Source organism: Condylura cristata, unplaced genomic scaffold, assembly GCF_000260355.1.
Source record: "Condylura cristata isolate star-nosed mole 26May11 unplaced genomic scaffold, ConCri1.0 scaffold00024, whole genome shotgun sequence".
NCBI lineage: Eukaryota > Metazoa > Chordata > Mammalia > Eulipotyphla > Talpidae > Condylura > Condylura cristata.
Window position 1 is genome coordinate 13,521,138 of NW_004567125.1, and position 21,870 is coordinate 13,543,007.

Here is a 21,870-nt window from a genome sequence, read left to right on the forward strand (position 1 = left end):
AGAGGTGACCCACATGGCGCGGCAGACCTCTCCTGACCCGCCCGCTGCTCCCCTCAGCAGTGTACTTCATCGAGCTGCCTGTTCTGCTCCTCTCTCTGTCTTTGGTGAAATCTCTCACTGCCCCTGAACTTCTGGCTTGTACCCCAGTTCTGTACGAATAAATAAATCTAAAAAAAAAATAAAAACAACAACCAAAAAACAACAAAGGGTACAAACTTGCAGAAATAAGATGAATAATTTCTGGGAAACTAATAGACAATATGTGAGGTGACAGATGTGTGAACTAACCTTATTGTGGTAATTATTTTGCAATATATATGTACCCAGTCATCACACTGTATACCTTAAACTTACACAATATTACATGTCTCAATAAAGCTGCATAGGAGGGCCAATAATGCCGATAGGACCATAATCCAATACATCTCCAACTTCCAATGAATCTATCTGCAAAATATACTTATAACCCATCATTGTCATTCGACTGCCATCATCAAATTCCCTGGGCCACTGAAAAAGCCTTCCAATTGGTCCCTCTGCTTTTACTTTGTCTCCTTCTAATCCATCTCCAAGGAGCAACTAATTCATCCCACAAACTACTTCATGTCCTTCAGCTGCTTAGAGTAACATCTGCATTCCTCAGCATAGCTCACAAGTCCTGAGTGATCAGGCCCCTTGCAGTCTCTAACCTCATTTTCAAGACTCACCCGTAACCCCATGTCTCCTGCCTCACTGGTTTTACAAGAGGGTCCTTGACGCTATCTTAAAAAGGATGCCACACTGTTCTCCTTGAGCCCAGTTTCTGTTATTGTCATAAAACTTAGTGCCATCTGTCAATTATTTGACTAATTATTCTCCTGTTTATTTTCTGGCCTGCACCACCAACTAAACTGCAAACTGCATGAGCACAGTTTGTCACTGGAATGTCTGCTCCTGGCAGAATATTCGTTCAATATTTGCTGAGAAAAAAAAAATAAATTGTAAGCTATGCAATCATTCCATGTTCTAGAAGACTATCGCACAAAGTTCTAAAAACATTATCATGGGTTTCTTTTTATTGACAAACTTTAATACTGAAAATTTCCATCTATATAAAATACAGGAGCAAGTGTACTTTCCTGTTTTGTTTTGCAATAGTATTACTAAATATGCACAGGATAAAAAGTCAGTAAAAGGAATCACTTCTACTGTACGTACAAGCATATAGTAAAACATCAAATTAAAGCTGCAAATATGAAGAATGAGCAACCAAAGAATTGTATTTTATTTTTATTTAGAATTCCCTCAATAGACGTAATGTTTATTTAGCTAGTGTGAGCACCAAGTACTCAGCAACAAAGCTCTTTTGTGGGACTGCTTAGTAACAAACACTAGCAGTACTAAAATATTCAGTGTTGAATAACTCTGTAACTTCTCATCATTTATCCCGTGTTGTGATTTACTCTGCTGACGTAAAGGGCTACCAGTGCCTTAGCATGAATCAAGTCAGTGGTACCGGACTCTATCAAAGGCCACTGTGGAACTCATCAGCCCATGTGTGCATGTTCACATGGACATGCACACAAAGCCTGTTTAATGGCAGGTCATCTTGACAAAGCAACACAATTGTTAATTTTATTCAATCGTGACCTTTGAGTAGAGATTTTAAATTTCTGTGTGACAAAACAGGAAACACACAAAGAGTATTTGTGCTGCATCTAAACTATAGTGATTATCTGTGTAATGAGCTATGAGCTGTATTAGCTACTTTTTTTTTTAATGGAATACCAGTTTTACTTGAAAACATGACAAACTACGGTTATTCAAACTTGGATTTTTAATAGACATTTTCTTGGAAATGAATTAAATAAATCTGCCACTTCAAGGAAAACAACTAACAATATTTTTGACAATGACCAAATTTGAGCATTCAAGCAAAAAAACTTTTGAAAATCTGCACCTATTACCATGACCTTAACTAAAAAGGGTTCTAATACTTAAAGACATTTTGGATAATATTCATGACTGTATTAAAGAATGTGATTTTTTTATATACTGTTTAATGAGATGTGTCAACTTTTAAAATATTTGCATTTCTCAGTGAACCAGTATTTTCTAAATGACCAATGTGTGATGTTACAAAACCATCCATAGGTAAAAGATTCATTCAAAGCTTAAGGCAAATCAATAGGCTTTAAGGTTTCAGATTATTAAAAACTCATAGATTTGACTTCTTTACTGCAACTAATCTTTAATCTTGTTGTATTTTGGCATAGCATCAAATACCCACAATTTTCTAAAAAACTATTTCTTCCTTATCTGTGTGAAACCAAATTTTCTTCATATATTTCAATTAAAAAGAATTGATAAATGCAGAAGCAGATATGAGATTATAGATGGTTTCTATTAACCAAGATATTAAAATGCAAAAACAATCTACTCTCTTCACTAATAAGAGTTGAACTTTAACAAAGGAGTTCTGAAACCAGTTCAAGAACCACTGATTTGTGGATCTCCATTATATCACTCAATTGGCATTTAGGCCTGACAGCAAAATAGAAGTCTTCAAAGTTTAGAGTCAAAATGAGTGGATAAGTATTTGATTAAATAAATGTCTACCTGAGTTGATTTTTTCAGTCTACTTCAAGGAAAAATTTATTTTTTGACTGTACATCATTCTCTGTAGTTCACACTGTACTCTCCACTAGTATAAATATTCAAAAGCTAATCATTTAAATCACATTATAAAGGGAGGGTACAACCAATCTTTTTGAGGAATTTCAAAGTAAACATATGACACACTTCTCCATGGCATCTCATTCTTAGCAAGCTCATTCTTAAATGATTGAGTTTCAATTCAATCTGAATCATATATAATGCTGTAAATCAGTGTTACCTTCAAATAATTATTTTTTAATAAGAAAATCATCTTTTAACTTGTAAACTGATCAAATTAAGTCTGAAAATTATTGAAAGAGAACAAATATGGAACCCCACAGAGAAAAAAAAATGGAATTTTGAGAGAAATAACTACAAACTTTAAATTAAATAATAGAAACCAGTTTATTTTGCATGCTGTATTTTAGTTTTACTTTTCCAAGATTTATTTCTAGGTATATTATAATTATACATTGATAACTTTAAACAAATTATTTAAACTAATCTACATTTTAATTTACTGACTTAAGTGGACAAGCTTTTCTTGAGTATTCTCCATATTCAAAATAAGCACTATATATGGGATGAGGTGGATGGTAACATCCTCCCATCTTTCATGGGTACCACAAACACATTAAGATGGGCCTCTATAAATATGGAACCATTGTATGCACTTTATCTACATGAAACCACAGCCTGCTTAGCATCCCACTTGAAATACCATCTTCTCTGGCCATGTACTACAATATGATCACTGTCTTAATTCTGAAGCCCAGAGAAAATCTTACGGAGCATATAGCTTTCCTCGTGCAAAATGGAACCTAGATTTTTAAAACACATTTGGACTCACCTATTTCCAAAGACTGACTTCAGGATTAACTAGAGACACAGATAATCCTAATAAAATCAAGAAACTGATCTATCACAAATTTCCTATCACATTATAGTGACCGTGTAAACTAATTTAGAATATTGAATCAAATGGGTAGATTTGATAGCTATGCTGTTCAGTCCCATTTGTTTGTATGCTGGTTCTATGACGGATACCAGGCATAGAGTGATACCAAGAAAGAAATGGTTCCTGCCCTCAGGGTGCTTGTGGCCTGATAAGACAACAGACATTATGCCAGCAACAGCACAACGCATGCACTACATTCCTAGTCTCAGCCAATATTCATCCTGCTGGCTTCCTGTGATTCTCTGCCACAATATGAATTGGAAAACTCTTCAAAGCTTACCCATGTGGCTCTTTATAGGTTATTATCAATTCCTAGAAATGCACCTCATACAACTACTAGCCTTAGGATTTTTCAGGAAAAATCAACTATGGGTCAGTGTTCAGATTTACTGATGGTGTCAGAGTTAAACCAACCAGAGTTCAGAAGGAACAAATCATTTCATATGGAGGAAGGGAAAAAATGATATGAGTATTTCAGATCTTAATCCTGAGTCAGATCACAAATCATCAACTTTTTCTAACTATAACCATAACTTCCACCATAATTAACTTTTGTGACATCATCAGAAAGTTTACACTACATTTTATTTAGACATAAAATGTTCTAATAGGCTTACTTTACAAATTTTCTGACTTTATAGGAGTGGGGAACTTCAAGACTGTTTACATATTAATAAAATTAAAATAAGCCCTATCAACTTCTATGTTTTTAAAACTCTTTACCGGGCCCTCCCTGGTGGTGCAGCGGGTTAAAGCACTGTACTAAGAAGCTTAAGCCACTTCCGCATGAGTTCGATTCCCGCCTGCCTCGGAGGAGATCCACATGGCGTGGCAGACCTCTCCTGACCCACCCACTGCTCCCCTCAGCAGTGTACTTCGTTGATCTGCCTGTTCTGCTCCCCGCTCTGTCTCTGGTGAATCCTCTCACCCTCCGTATCTCTGGCCTGTACCTCAGTTCTGTCTGAATAAATAAATCTTTAAACAAACAAACAAACAAACTCTTTACCATTAAAAACCAACTTCTTTTTTAAGATGTACAGGACTTTTTGATGTTCCAAGAAACACTTTGAATATGTTTTCATTCTTAAAATCTGGTTTTAATTCTATACTCTATTTATTTTGTTGTAGTGGTGGCCTTACAGCAAACAAATAAAAATCATTTGTTAATTTTCTCCATGTTTTGCCTTTAACAGAAAAGCATTAATATAGATGAGGAAGAAACAGTGACATGTTTATTTTCCTTTAAAGCATCTGTCACAAATAAAATATATGCCCCACCCTTACATTTATATTTATATAAATTAACCACAAGTCTCCACAAACCTTATGCTTTAACTTTTCTGCTACCCTTAACTCTCTCTCTCTTTGCTCTTTTAGTCCTCATCATAGGCTATCTCCCTTCCCTTCAATGCCAAATTTACTAAACCTATACTTTATTTCTTTCACATTCTCTCCTAATTGCCTCGTCTGGATTCTGTTCTGATTACTCTACCATAACTGTAACCTCAAGTCACCAATGGCTTCATGTTTACACAAGCTAAGTGGGTTTTTACTCCTCATTCTCAGTGAGCTCTGTAATATCTGATACAGCTGACCACTTCCTTTTTGAACTCTTCTTCCTTAAGGTCTGTTTTAAAGTAAAACAAACAAGTTCATTGTTTCCCTTCATCTATAGTATACTGTTCCTCTTCTGTTTCTAGATCACTAATCATTTCCTCTGTGTTTCTCTGGGAGCCCTTGTTCTTCCTACACTATGACTTTAAGCAACATGTGGCTTGGTATTCCACAGGGCTTTGCTTTGTTCTTGTTCTTTTTGGAAAACGAGCCTGAAGTAACTTAAAATGTGTTCTGAACACTGAGATCAACAGAATTAAATTCCAAATTGAATACTTTGAAAGACAAGACCTTTAGATATAAAAAGTCTACAAAGGTAATAAAGGGAAGTGATCAGAAACATGAATTCTGGAGCCAGAACTTCTAGGTAAAATTCTAGCTCTGCCCAAACTATGTTACACTGGGCAAATTAATTAAATCTCCGTGCTTAGGTTCTCATCTGTAATATGAGATAACTATACTACCACATAGGAAAATAAGGAAGAAAGACTGGCATATGGTAATCACTACAAAATCCACCAGCTATTAAAAAAAAAACTCATTAATTTGTGGGTCTACTTTGTAACCTAACATTATGTGGACTTTTGTTATGACTGTTTTTCAAACTCCTTAACATATACGAACTCGACTAAATGGAACGTCTGTTCAGTAACTGCAAAGAATTTTATACTACAAATTTTGAATAGGCTAGCATTCAGATAAATACGGAAGAAGTCTATCCATCTAGAAGTAAAAGGAGAACACAAATCTGCTTTAACCTCAACATTTTATAAATAGGGAAAATGAAAACAGGACTGACTAACTCAATTCTTTCAAAGGCTGCAAAACAAATGAGAGGCGGTCCCTGGGCTAAGATGCAAGTCTCTGGAGAGTGTGTCTATAAAATGTTATAAAAACATTTTTCCCCTCACATATTCATGATGTGAAGAAACAGTCCTCCTTATAATGCAGTTCTGCTTCTAGGAGATATTTTCCTCCCTCATGAAAAATCTAAAGTTGATGAGAAGGAAACTAGGAACACTTGAAGCTATCCATTACTAAACAACACTTTTCTTCAGGACAACTGAGAAGTCTTTCGGGAAAGATCCTATTCGTCAGCTAGAGATCCATCCAGTTCAAAGTCGGTATTTTTAAATTTTTCATCGCTAACTGAATTATAAGAACAACTTTAAGCATTCACTGAGAAAAATGTCCTCCTCTGTTTCAGCACCTCACCTTTGGTAGTTTTTTGAAAGGCAGGACATAAAAAATAAGGCTAAAACAAACATAGGGTTGATGGTTGTCACCTATCTGGGACTTGTTCTGTAGTGCACTGCACCTTCTCCTTTGCAGAGATACAAAAGAGCACGAATAGCCTTTACCCCTCCCTGCCCTAAGAAAGTATGCAACCTCAAAAAGGAGATTAAATAAATGTATGTGAAAAACACACTACAAAATAAAAACTACAAAACAGAGCACACAAATAATGAGTGGCTATAAAGCTGTCATAATTTAGGTGACCTGCTCAATATCCTGAGATTTTTGTACAGTTCAAATTATTCATGAGTTTTAAATGCTCGGTGTCCATGGATACTCTATCTACAAATCTAGTTTAAAATTAGTGAACAACCATCTTTCAAACATAAAACAAGTTACTTTAAGCAATAGAAAATTCCAAATAATAGAAATGTTTTTGTATGTTAGCTAGCAATCTGTTATAGAGCCAAGGAACAAATGACTAAGTCTCATAAAACCACATAACAATAACTCATCGTTAACAAGGAGCTTGAGGTAAAAAAAAGGAAAAAATATTCTTGATCATCTCAGGAATCTGGCACACCATATACAGAATCCATAATAAAATGCAGTCACACACATTAAAAAACCATGCTTCTCTATGCAAAGATCTAGAATATCAATCATTAAAATAGTGTCTATTCTCACTAAATTATTTCCTTTTCAAAACAGTAAATTTCCCCCAATTGCTTAAAAAGGACCCAAAAGTTCTGAAAACCCATTAATTTCATTCCATAAAATGGAATGAAAATTTGAAAACTTAAGCTACATTTAAATTTCAGATTGTTAGATTATTTTTTGTTATGAAATCTATAGTGTTTAATCTCTAATCGGCTATTTAATAAACAGAAAAATATTGCTATGCAGTAATTCCAGCAAAGCTACCCAGCAAATCTGGCAACAAAATATGGTTGACTTTGTAGGAATGGAGTAATTTTGCAATTTACATGTTCTGCAATGTACCTAAAATGCAGCATCAGAATGCAAAGAAAAGGGGTAATTGCTCTATTTCTGAAACTGTATTTAGACCTGAATGGGAGTATTTCCGAGTAAGTTAAGACTTGATTAGAAAAAAGTCTAGAAAAGAGGTTTCTTTAAAACTCTGTCTTCTGAGATAAGACTATTTTTCAGTGCATCTTCTTTCCAAATCACTTATTCATATATTTTTTTTCCAGTTAGAGAAAGAATTTGGCTAAAGGTCATGAAAATGGAGATAAGAAAATGGCCAAACTCCAAGATGCTAAAGTATGCATAAGTTGAGATGTCCCAGAACAAAAGGAGCTGTAGCATTCTGAAACAGACTTTGTAAAACTAATTGCCTGCATTTATTAAGGACAGTTCTCTTGCCTCTGATAATTTTATATATCATCATATACATGAAATAGAAATTTCCAACAAATGAATAATAAGCATTAAGAAAATATGCTATTCTTCACTCCTAAGAATCTACCACAAAAATACTAATGCAGGGCCCTCCCTGGTGGCGCAGCGGGTTAAAGCACTGCACTAAACTCCGCAGGAGTTCGATCCCCACCTGCCCCGGAGGAGATCCACATGGGGTGGCAGACCTCTCCTGGCCCGCCCGCTGCTCCCCTCAGCAGTGTACTTCGTCGATCTGCCTGTTCTGCTCCCCACTCTGTCCCTGGTGCCTCTCACCCTCCGCATCTCTGGCCTGTACCCTAATTCTGTATGAATAAATAAATCTTAAAATAAAACTTATGCAAAGGACACCTGTACCCCTATGTTTATTGTGGCAGTATATAGGTAAGATATGGAAACAATCCATATGCCCAAAAAAATAGATGACTGGATCAAGAAGGTGTGGCCTTCATACACAATGGAATACTATTCAGCAATCAAAAAACATACTCATGCCATTACGAGCAACATGGATGGAGCTAGAAGGGATTGTGCTAGGGAAACAAGTTAGACAGAAAAAAAAAGGATATCGGGGCCCTCCCTGGTGGCGCAGCAGGTTAAAGCATAGCAGAGAAACTTAAGCCACTTCCCCATGAGTTCGACCCCTGCCTGCCCCAGAGGAGATCCACATGGCGAGGCTGACCTCTCCTGCCCCGCCCACTGCTCCCCTCAGCAGGGTACTTCATTCATCTGCCTGTTCTGTACCCCACTCTGTCTCTGGTGAACCCTCTCACCCTCCACATGTCTGGCCTGTACCCCAGTTCTGTATGAATAAATAAATAAATCTTTTTTAAAAAAAAAAGAATATCAGAATATCAATGGTTTCACTTACAAGAGGAATATAGGGGAATCAAATAAGGGATTGGGGGAAAATAACAACACATTTTAAAAATTAGCAGGAAACTATAAATCAGAGATATTCTGCAGGGGAGGGAGAGCGGTCAAAACAGGGTGGGAGAAGCACAAGGAAGGGACTACAGTGATGGTACACGGGTGAATGGGAGTTGGGAATTCTATGGGGACTACACCTGAGCGGAGAAAGCAAGCATCATACAAAAATTAACAATGATGTAAAATATATATAAATAAATAATATACTTAAAAAATAAAAGATATATGCTGTTCTTAAAAGCATGTATTAGCCATCTAATCATGGTACTAAGTTAGGAAGTGTCATTTCTAATTGGTGAAATTCTTTTTTTTTTTAAAGATTTATTTATTTATACTTACAGAACTGGGGTACAGACCAGAGGTGTGGTAGGTGAGAGGATTCACCAGAGACAGAATGGGGAACACAACAGGCAGATCGATAAAGTACACTGCTGAGGGGAGCAGCAGGCGGGTCAGGAAAGGTCTGAGGAGCCATGTGGGTCAGCTCCCTGGCGGGGGATCAAACTAGTACTGCATGAGAACTTCATAATGCAGTGCATTAACCCGTTGCACTACCAGGGATAGTCCAAAATTCTTTTTTTCTGACCTGCCATAAACCTTTGGCAAAGATGTTGAATCAATATCACCTGCCAATCTTTCAGTAGTAATTCTGCTCCATTCAGATTCCCTTGCTGTCTGGGAGTCTGACTGGGAAAGTGTGAAACTAACATGGAATTACTGGGCCTGCTGTTGAATCAGGAATGACAACAACTATGCCAATTCTCCGTGAGGACTGACATACATTCCAGTGCGTGAAGTAAGGTGCCTAACCAGTCCCTGGGATTCTCTAGATCCCCACTTCTCTTAGTTCTGGTTATCTTTACAATTCCTGCCAGATATTATATATATATGAGCGTGAATAAGTGTTTTATGAGGGACCAGTATGAGGTAAATACCCAAATGTAGTATCACATCTAAAATACACAAAGTACTCAGAAGAAGAGATACAGCTGTGAGGCAAGGTTCTTATATATGTTATATTACATATGAATCTGAAACAGATAAAAAGGCAATTTCAAGTGTCTGCTTTGGATTTAAGGGACAGATATTGACAACAAAATATAGAAGAAATAAAATGTGTTCTAAAAGTAGACATTCATCTCATTTGAGATAGAAATTTCAAAGAATTTGAATAGAGAGCACACAATGAACAGCATTCACAGTCATTTGAATCAACAAGAATCTACCTATTCCTAATGGGAAATTTGCTCCAGGAAGATAAAATAATTTCTTTCTGTAATTATTAGTGAACAAAAGAGCAGTATCAAAGGATAGGATTTCAGTGTTTACTGAGTTATAGATAAAGTAAATATCATTCCCACCAGATTTCTCAACAATATCATTCCACCCCCTTTGAAATCACTTTCTTATCCCACTTTATTTGAGGTTTCCTGAGTACTTTTTTCTGCCCTGTGCTCTTAAACTCATTTTGTTATATTCTTCAACCTACCCCCTCCTCCCTAAATAGACTATCATATGAAGCATTAAGGCAAAATAAACATTAACCTTAATGGATTTTTTTCCTTCTTATTCATGTACCAGTTCTACCATACTCAAAATGACTTGGAAGTTAGTGGAAAAATTTAATTCCCATACCTCCAGCTTCCAATCAGACTAACATCAAACAGAGGAGAAAAAAGACAACATACTTATAAGAAAACAAGTTATGAATCCCTGGAACTAAACAAAGAATACTGTAAGTTTTGCTGTTGAAGGCAAAAATTTAAAGCCAAGTCAAAAGAACAGAAGCAGGTTTGAGCATCTATCAGGGCAGCAGGGACATAAGCATTCTTTCTGGCTAGTCCATAAGGAACTTAGTTCCCCAAGAATGAGTAGGCTTGGAGAAAAATCATTCTAGCAGCTCAAATGTAATGAGGTTAAAAAGGACAGGACGGTGGAGTGTGAGGGTCTAAATTTGGCGAAGAGCTAGCTGCTTTACTAGATAGTGGTATGTCAAATCACTGAACAGCTACTTCTGCCTGTTTAGACATTAAAATATTTTTTGAAAACGTGACCAATTATAAAATAATACCATATGGTTTGTGTATTGGCTTAGTGATGTCTAGTTTATACTAAGTAAAACCTCGTGGTCAGCCTCTATCTTTCTTAATTTCCAAGGTAGCCATATAGTACAATTATAGTAATTTGTCAAAGAAATTTAAAACCTAAGTAGGAGAAAAATTCTACATCCTTCTGTGCAAAATAATGTCACTTGCCCTTTTTATGAAACCATTAGAAGAATATTTACATTGAAAAATGGAAGAAAAGACCATATACAAGGCCATTATTTCTTTCATTTTCATTTCAGCAAGAACAAAGAGAACATCCAAGATTTAAGAGCCAAATTCTTATCCCATGACATAGTTGGTAGTCAGGATGATAAAATTAACTTCCTTATCCCTACTATCAAAACAAGAAATAAAAATGAAAAAGGATGTTGTCTCTAACTACTACTATCTAATTAAATTCAGGTTTATTCTCACTTTTCCTTGATATGAAACACCAAGATGTGGTAAATCAGTAATTAGGAAATGAAAAATACAAACAGGATGTGAGAGATAATCCTAACAGTTTTCATGAACATGAAAAAGACTGTTTCTTCTAGAATATCAAAGAGTGAAGAGAGAGGGAGGGAATCAATAACTTCCCAGCAGCATTTTTCACAGCAAACTAATGAGAAACAGCTTTTACAAATGCCAGAAATATAAAGCATCTATTTAAAAAAGAACACCAGTCATCTTCCTTTGTAAAACACAGTACCTTTAAAGGTAGGATTGTTTCCTCTTTAACCCCTGCACCACTAGAGAGGTTTCTTCTCTTCCCTAGAAAAACATTTAATTCCTGGCTTAAACAATTGCTACCTCTAATATAATCTATTGTTTTAGATAAATAATAAAATTACCCTGAACCTAAGCAAAAGCAGTTGGCTATTTTAGTGTTAAAAATATTCTTCTAGGCCCTCCCTGGTGGCGCAGCAGGTTAAAGCACAGCACTGAGAATCTAAAGCCATTTCCACATGAGTTCAATTCCCACCTGCCCCAGAGGAGACCACATGGCATGGCAGACCTCTCCTAACCCGCCCACTGCTCTCCTCAGCAGTGTACTTCGTCAATCTGCCTGTTCTGTTCCCTAATCTGTCTCTGGTGAAGCCTCTCACCACCCCTGGGCCTCTGGCCTGTACCCCAGTTCTGTATGCACAAATAAATAAAAAAACAAAAAACAAAAAACCCAAAAATATTCTTCTAGGGCCTTCCTAGTGGCACAGAGGTTAAAGTCTCAGCACTACCAAACTATCGCCAGCCAGTCAATATGGTGTGAGTTAGACACAAAGCCAGGGAGCTGACACACGTGGCTGAATCCTGTCTCACCCACTGCTCCCCTCAGCAGTGTATTTCAGTCAATCCACCTGTTCTGCTCCCCACTCTGGCTATGGTGAATGAATACTCTCACTCCCTGCACCTCTGGCCTATACCTCAGGTCTACACCTCAGTTCTTTTATGCATAAATAAATAAAAAAATAAATCTTAAAAAAAAATTTCTTGAGCCTCCTTAGTGGTACAGGAGTTAAAAGTCTGAGCGATCAAGCTATCATCAGCCACTGATTCAGGTGTATCAGACTTCTCTTGTCTTACCCACTGCTCTCCTCAGCAGTGTATTTCAGTAGATCCCCTCGGTCTACTCCCCACTCTGTCTCTGGTGCGTTCTCTCACCTCCTGTACCTTTGGCCTACACTCCAGTTCTCATATGGATAAATAAATAAAAATAAATCTTAAAAAAAAAAAAAACATTCTTGTATAGTGGCTTCCATAACACATACTTCAACACATTTTAACATCCATCAAGTTCTTCATAGAGCAGAATGTCATTTTCACAAATTTTACTCCTCCTCCCTCTCTCCCCACTTTAAAAGGCCCTCCAGTTTCTCCCCATCTTAACAAGATTGTGTCAACACTATCAAGTATTTAGCTTTCATCAGTCAATACAACTGGAGCCTTAATGAAACCCAGTTCTCAAATCCCCTTGCTGCTGAAAATGAACTTTAAGGCTGGTGCAGTACATCAGAGTTGTGTCAGAGAATAGCTTGACATGGGCAATTTTATGAGAAGCAGAAATCATGAGCTACCACTGCTAATGTAGTCCAAATCTCCTAGCATATTTGATTACCAACTCAAAAGATAAGAAATTTTTATTTCCCTAATCTTCAAGTGTCAGTGTTCTCTGGTCCTAAAATTCTGAGCTACAAGATATTCAGACCTTCAGAAAAGAAATGAGCGAACTTAGAATTTCAGTGACAGTGACTGATAACAATAATCACAGAATAAGCTGCATACTCTATTATTAATATATGTTGGTTTCTAACCACACTCCCTCTCTCTATTCTTTAAAAAAGAAAGGGGAAAACCTTAATGCAAAGTTCCAAGGAATTATAAATTATTCATATTTTCCCGGTTTAACATTCAGTACCTCCAAGTGTATGAGGAATATGCTTTCATTTTATGAAAAAGTAGATAGAATCCAAAGAGTTGTGCATGTTTCCCCCCTTCAATATAACAATTGTAATATTCACAGGTACCTGCATAAAATTTACTTTTGCATAAGCTGACATAGTCTTCACCAATAGGAATAAACATTTGATGGAGAGAGAAAAGAGGAATAGAGAGCCTCAAGTACAGAGATCCAAACATTCCACAATGAATATATTAATCAACCTATGATTCATCTTTAACCAACATCTGGAAAATCTTTATCTCAATAACCAAACACAAATACATCACAAAATGTAAAAATAAATCTTTGGTTCTAGTTCTCCTCTGGTTATAAACAAAGCATATAATTATAAAAACAACAAAGAAGAAAAATCAGTATGTTGTCTATATTTTCTAAATAAATATAAACTCACTGCCTGCCATCAACTCCGTGTCCCCTTCATAATGCTGAACAGCCTGAAGTCAAGCATGTCTTATAGCACTTTGCTCCACTAATATCATTTATTTATGTTGCTGCCTATCAAACATCACATCACTTTCTACAGCATTCTCTTTACATAACAGGGGACTGAATTTCTTTCAAAAGGAACTTACCCTTCGAAATGATACCACATAGAATGTGTCTCCCCTTCTGCGGATGGCTTCAAAGAAGTCTTGATAACTTCTGGGTGAGGCATAATATACTTGCAGCTCACTTCCTGAGTTTCTGCTGAAATAAAACAAAAACAAATTCTTAAATTTAAAAGTCTCATTTTCTTACAAAAAACTTCCCATTCTAAGGCCATATCTGAGTTGTAAGAATCTGTCAACCAAAGCATTAGTGGCATTTTGGCAGTAGCCTTTATAAGAACATTTAGAAAAGACCAAGGTCAGGATATTTGTAAGACCAATTTCACTAAAGTCAAAACATTCATTTCTAAATCAAGGATCTAAAATGTACTGACAGTCAAGTATATTACAAAGCAAAATAAAAATAATCAGTCTCAGATAACAGATTTTACATTGGTTGGAATGATTTTAAATTTTTTGGTTAAAAACAAATTAGGTATAAAGAAAAGTTATTCTTCATCACCTTGTCAAATCTGTGAAGGCAATACCTGGCTATGAGGCTATGTGAAAAGTAAAAAGGGTTTAGGTTTTGGAAGCAAACAGATCTGGTTTAAAAGTCTTCTTTCCTCAGGGGAATGAAGATGTTAGGGAAATCAATTTCTGAGCAACCACAATAAAATAAGAATAATCATATAGTATTACTGAAGTCAGAGATACGATATTTGTAAAGTACCAAGCCTGGGTTCATTCCATGGAAGTCACTCAACAATTGCTAACCAGAGAGAGTCCAATTACCATGTCAGAATCTTAATAAAATGATTACTAAAAATACAATGCTTCAAACTACAAGGACTTCCAAAAGATATCATCAAATTATATAATATAGTTTGTAATAATATTTCAGTTTCTTTTACTGTTTAACACATAAGTCAATACCCAGAACTTAACGGCAACCTAAAAAAAAAACTTTCACTTTTTTTCAAAAATAGAACTTCCGTGTTTTCTTCAAGATGGATTGAAGAGAAAACTATGAGTCAGAAGAAATTCATTTGACAAAAGGTCAAGAAATAGTCAAAACTAGTACACTGACCATAGATATGAGACACATAGCAAAGAAGGGGTAAGAAGGGGGGGCTCAAAATAGGGCAGGGAAAAACACAAGGGATATGGCTCGAGGGTGACATGGTGGCAGGAAAATATGGGTACTACAGTGATTTAAGGGAAAACTGTAATTAATTAATAAAAAATTCATTTGAAATAATTCCACTTTGTTCACTAGGAATTTCTACTGAACATTTTGAATTCTTATTATCCATGATAATTCTTGCCTAGAAAATGAGTACAAACACTGAATTGGTCAATACCAAACCATTCAGCAAGCCTTGGTATAGTTTTTTGTCAACACATCAATATAGAAACCTGTTTTATGTGTTTCTGTTTAAAGACATTTTCTTTAATACATATTGTTTGGTCACAGCTAACAACAGCACAATAACTCAAAACCAACTGAAGCTTATCTAACATGCTCTTTTTTTTTTTTTTTAATTGAGGCAAAACTGGCTTATAATACTGTATATGATTTAGAGGTAAAAGATTACACCATTCAGATGTATGTCGCCATATCATACCCTCTCTATACCAAGGCACCCATAATCCTCCCTGACAGTCCACTTTCCTCTCCCCTCCCACTACCCCTCTGGTAGTCTAAATTTTATAATCAGATTTCTAGGGGGTTTAGTTCAGTTTTATGTGACCCTTCATTTTGTTTCTCTCTATTGCACACATACCATCCAGTGTTTATCTTTCTCTCCCTACAAACTGTGCATCTTCTCTCTGGGACAACACATACGTGGATCAGCACTTTAATACTACACTTGGAGGGAATTTTAAACAGTGAATTCATCAACCCAAAGCTCAAAAATGTGGAAAATATGCCACTAAATAGATCTCTAAAGGACACTTGTTTATAGTACAAGAGTTGAAACTGGAAGGGAGAACCTTACTTGCCAATGATTGTGAAAATGTCATGAGAGTAATTCTGGAGTTACAAAAAAATGTCAACACTTAAGCAGATTCACCAGTATGGAATACAGGAATAATGAGCAGTTCCTATAATTCATTTATATAAATCCTTTTAAAACTATTTTAAAGAGCAGTTTTCTATTCTCAGCAAACATAAAAGAAGGGTACAGAGTTTAATGAAGAAATAACATGTCATTCTAGTGATGCATCAAAATGGACAGATTTTAAAAGATACATAAAGTAAATGATTAAAACTGTCTAGTTACTGAGGATTTTTGGTTATATATACGGTATCTATTATATATAATATAAATATAATGCATTTCAACCATGTGTATATATAAAAGACTCAGTATCTGAGGATTTTAAGTATTCATGGCTGCTGACACATACTGCTCACTGCTACTTAGTAGGAATTCTCAGTTCATAAGATAATAAATAAAAGAGCTTCCAACTTATATTTTACATATATTCCTGGTGCATGAAATAGTCTGGCACATATTTGGTTGTTAGTAAATGTTCAATTAACATTACATAAATTGTGAACTGTTAATCTGTGATAAAACTACCGAAAGAGGGCCCTCCCTGGTGGCACAGTGGGTTGGAGTGCTGCACAGCGAAGGTAAGCTAAGCCAAGCCCTGGCCACCTCCATGCGAGTTCAATCCCCACCCCAGAGGTAACCCACATGGCATAGCAGAACTCTCCTGTCTCTCCCGCTGCTCCTCTCCATAGTGTATTTCAGTAGATCTGCTTGTTCTGCTCCCCACTCTGTCTCTGGTGAATCCTCTTGCTGTCCCTGTACCTCTGGCTGGCCTGTACCCCATTTTTGTATGCATAAATAAATAAAGTCTTTAAAAAAAAAAACAACAACAGAAAGAACATGACACCTTTACTTCAGTGATACTGCTGTCAATATCACCACATCCTATGTACTGTTTTGTGAATATGCCAAGGATGAGACAAAACACTTTAAATACTTCATTTAATAATTACATCAATTCTATGCAGCCAGAATTTTGCAGATGAGGAAGGTTGAAAAAAACCTGCCTAAATCCACAAAGCCAATGTAATGGCCTGGGCAGAGTAATGATCTGAGTTCTGCCCAGGTCTAAAGCCAGCATCTCAACACTGACACAATGCCTTTGTGTTCCTTTGTGTTAGCTGCGGCTTGGTCAGCTCACTTGCACAGCGAGGTACAGCCCTTCTTTTGGTAACCTTTCAAATTCTTAAAGTAGCATGATGTCATGAAAAATCACTGGGAGTCAAATAGCTAGGAACTAAATCTGATTCTGCCACTTACTGTTCATGACTCCGAAACAAAAAAAATAACTTACTTGCCCAGTTTTTCTATTCATAGAAAAAGAGGTACTGGTATTTATACCTCTAGTTATTATATGGATAAAATATATGTAGAACACTTAGCATGAAGTGTTCACAGAGAAGATTCATAAAATAACATTACCTTCCCCTACCCTTCTAAAATAGATGTGAGTCAAAGACAAGAGAGCTGTAAATACTTAAGATTTATCGAAAAACTATGAGTGGACAGCATTCTGGCTAAGTCTATATTTAAGGGATTTGAGAGACCTTTTGAAATCCCTTTACTCTGATTGAGCTGAAGCAGTGGATGTTGTGTGGACCAACATTAGAGTTACAGATGAGAACAAGCTTGAGATAGAATGTTTGCATTTCAATGTTAAGTTACTAGGTACTTCAATTCCCTGGCCAAGAGCTTCCACACTTTCTCACCTGATACTAGTGGTCTCTGTGTATTGGACTGCCATGAGCTGAGAATTTGAGCCCTGTTCCAGAGCACCCTGAAAGAAGAAAAAGATGGTTTAATGCCATCAATGAAATTATATGAAGATCTTCCTAGATTAACACATTCTATATTTCCATCTACTAAATTCTCATCAAAAAATTTGCACAGATTTTCCCCCCTGAATAGTCATTCTTGAATGTTGAGTTTGGCCCATGGGCATAGTTCCTACTCACCTCCCTTTTTGTGTTTTCTCTCAAAATGATATCATCCCAAATTAATCTAACAGTCTGTACCTTTCCACTAAATAGCCAACCTAGATATCTGTCATACTCTGAAGATATAACATGGCAAAGACATTTAAGGAAAAAAAGAAGCATTTATTTACCTAGATATTTACCCATTCTGGTGCTCTCTTCCTACATATCTGGGATTCTGTAGCATCTCACTTAGTCTAAAAAACTTCATTTAATATTTCTTATAGTAAAGACAAATTACTCCCCTTTTATTTCTTTGAAAATGTCTTTATTTTACCTTCATTTTAAAACATATCATCATTAATTTAGCCTTTTAACTTTTCTAATACTTCACAGTCTAGGAAGAGGGTAGACTAATGAAATGCAGTAAGTCAAATCAAAGGTATAATACCTACAGATGACACATTTCAAAGAAATGTCCATTTTCAAATGTATAGAATAACTTATTAGGCTATTATGCCTTTTGGCATCTAAATATGGAAACTGTGAGGGAAAAGAATGTTTAAATGAGAGAAGAAGACAAAGCATAAAAGTTTCAGATTCTAGAAAGAACCAGAGTATCCATCTAATGATTTGATATCAGCAGCAGTATAAGCAAAGTGACCAAGAACTACCTTGATTCTTGACAAGTAAATTTTTCCAATTTTTGTAATATCAATGAGCCCCACATTTTAACCATTATCTAAGCTCCCTACAGAAAGATATATGCCAAGTTAGCAGAGAAAAGAAGTAAGACTATAGGGTAAACTATAAATCCCCAAATGTTCAAAGATTGTGAAATAAAAACAAAATTTTTTTTTTGCATTACAGTTCCTTCAAGATTAAAAAACACCAAGCATTCCTTGCACAGCAAACTCTCTATCCATAAACAAGAAAGAATAACATGAAAAGATATATCAAAAGGGGGAAAAAAACTTACTTAGGCTAAGAATTTTAATCTAATTTTTCATAAGGTCCATTATAACAGTTGTGTGGAATAAGCTACTCGCAGTGATCTATTCTTGCCCCCCTTACTGCACCCTGTTATAGCAAGGAATAGAAGCCTGGAAACTGTATTACCCAAACATTTTTCCATCAGTGTTTTGGATATAATGAAGGTCTGCTAGTAAGATATTTCTGTGCATCATTAGTAATGATTGCCTGTAGCCTCCAGAGGACTAACAACTGAGAGGTGTCAGACAGACCCAACGAGGACACAGTGGATAACCATAGAATCTCAGAATGTCAAAGCTTGAACCTATCTAGACCAGTACTTATTATTTTCCAGGTGAATATCATCTCATAATAGTTAATTGTGCCTGTTTCTCAATATCGCTTTAGTATACTTTCAAAGCTACCACTCAAATAGCTAAAGTGTAATCATTTTATTACATAATCAACAGCTAAAGTGTTTCTACTAGCACATAAAGATATAAATCTAATCAAATATACCCTACCTAGAAGTAAAACCTCTTCCTCTTGGGGGCCTCCCTGATGTTCTAGGGGTTAATTCTCAGTGCTTTCACTACTACGACCTGAGTTCAATCTCTGACCAGGGAGTTAACCCACATATGGCACAGCAGATCACTCCTTTCTCACCTGCTGCTCCCCATGACAGTGTTTTTCAGTAAATCCACCTATTCTGCTCCCCATTCTATCTCTGGTGAGTCCTCTCAACAACCCCCTCCCAGGCTTACACCCCAGTTCTTCTACACAAAAATTACAAAAAAAGAAGAAGAAGAAGAAGAACAACAACAACAACAACAACAACTTTCTTGGAGAGACAGGTGGTAACAAACCCAAATTCAGGAGAAAATATTAAAAAAATAAAACCTCTTCCTCTTAAAGCTACTCGATTTCTCTGTTCCCATTAATGGAGATCATCCCAAAATAATTTTTTCTACTTCCTCAATTATTATCACTTCCTGTGTCTACTTTAATAAGGCTTTTATAATTAGCACTCCAACAAAAAGGCATAAATAGCATCATTTATATACCATTTGTGCCCAAAGTCTTTGATTCAGATATCTATGCATGACTTGAAAGGAAATTTGAGGGAAAAGCAACAAGAACACATCTAATCAGGAAATCCTCATGCCATATAACCTAAGCTAGTGTTGTACAACCAAAATAGGGCTATAAATCAAAACCAGGGCTATAAAATCTGGGAGGAGGACTCCATGGCAGTAATAGCTACATCACAAGCAGCAGCAGGAAGAAGCTCAAGCTTCCACATCTTCCAGAAAGAAAACAATCCAGTTGGGGCAAATCTTCCCCAAAAAATGCTAACCACAGTTTGAAGACAAACAAAACAAACCTGGAGAATTCGGGTTTTCTGTTGATTATTCGTCATTCTTCTTGACTTGGTCCTTTCCACTTCATGTCTATGAACCCACCCTCGAAGTTCATGGTTCAACCTATAAAAGAGCTTAATTAATTGAACACACCTCACTTGATTGGTGATGATCTTAATCACACTGTCTAGGTCCCAACGAGATTTCAATTGCCTAATGATTCAATATTACTTTTTGATTTGAAAAAAGTGAAGACATATAAAGTTGATTTTAGTAGATACACATCAAACATGAATTCAAAATTCAAAGAAAGCCATAGCTAAGTATCTGCCATAAACACTGGATGCAAATGTTTTGCCACAAAAAAAGTATTTCCTACTTATACTCTTGGGCTCTGTACAACAAATATTGGAAATGGCAGAGAGCACTTTAGTGATAGAACCCCAATAGCAAATAGATGCACGAAGCCTTTGAAAAATCACACACTTTTGGGAGAAAGAAATTAATATATTCATCTGCTTGAGGGGGGAAAAAGAAATTTAAATGGACAATAATTGAAATTTTTCCACCAGTGGAAATAAAAGCACAACTGAAATATAACTTCCCTTTATTTTGCTTACTTTTTAGAGCAGTTATGAACTCTTTATACTTTCTTAATGATAACTACTACTTAGCGGAAGACAGTACTTTTTGAGATTCAAGAGTAGGAATTAAAATCACAGGAAAAACTTCAAGGAAAAAGTGAGAAAGGAGAGGTGCAAATGTCTCCAAAATCTCACATCTTCAAATTCCTCTCTTCCTAATTGAAGAAAAAAGGTACCTTCTGCTATGACTATTACCACTTTTAATTTTTATATTAATGTCATCCTGTAGTATTTAAATAAGACAGATTTAAGTATGCAACCCTAATGCCATCACCTGAAATAGACCCGTCACCATCTCTACCAAGGAGGTAGGTAAACTGAGTAACAATTGCTAGGCCTGTGGTCACTCATCAAATAATTCACAGGTTCTTTCAGCTATTTGGTTAATGTGAACACTAAATTAGTTCAAACAATCTGAAAACACTTCTGTAGGTTGCAAAGCTCAACAGAAGCCCATTCAGAAGTCCCTGCCACAATCTACAACACTCACCTGAGAGATTCTGTGGTGTTGATGAGGGGCTGACAAGGAGGTGGAGGAATATAGAGCAGCGGTTCTTCAGTTAGCACCATCAGGGCTTTGTCATTTGAAACAGAATGATCGTATCTGAAACACAGATGCACAATATATATCTCCTGGCATCTTAAATTCCTAAGAAGTTTGCTACAAGAAAATCCCAACCGTTCATGGGATTATTGAACATAATTATTGAGTATAGAAAGTAGAGACACAATGATAACAGTTCATGCCCTCGATGAGCACAAGGCATACATAGAGCTACTAGGACAGAGGAGGGACACAATAATAGGAAGGCTGGGGGAGAAACCCACTGACTGATAGGTACACAGTACAATGTGACCAGGACCCAATTGTGTGGCCATTCACAATTTTGTGATAATACAAATGAATTGTCTCCTTAAAACAGTACATGTGCTCTTAAAACAACTAGCAACAAATGTTGGCAAGGATGTGGAGAAAAAGGAACGCTCCTTCACTGCTAGTGGGAATGCAAACTAGTACAACCACTATGGAAAACTGGTTGGAGGT

The 21,870-nt window shown here is 36.2% G+C and overlaps 1 protein-coding gene across 2 annotated transcripts in view; it reads right to left on the bottom strand.

Annotated features, from left to right (window-relative positions):
• ATF6 (activating transcription factor 6) overlaps positions 1 to 21,870 on the bottom strand; it is a 173,729-nt gene that overhangs the window by 85,725 nt on the left and 66,134 nt on the right. The window contains exons 11-14 of one of the 2 annotated variants that reach the window (XM_004688104.2): positions 21,316 to 21,429; positions 20,205 to 20,304; positions 17,642 to 17,709; positions 13,915 to 14,029 (exon numbers count right to left, since the gene is read on the bottom strand). In XM_004688104.2, coding sequence (XP_004688161.1) covers positions 13,915 to 14,029; positions 17,642 to 17,709; positions 20,205 to 20,304; positions 21,316 to 21,429 — 397 coding nt within the window. The remainder of the gene's footprint in view (positions 1 to 13,914; positions 14,030 to 17,641; positions 17,710 to 20,204; positions 20,305 to 21,315; positions 21,430 to 21,870) is intronic. The other variant, XM_012729154.1, reaches the window with a different exon arrangement.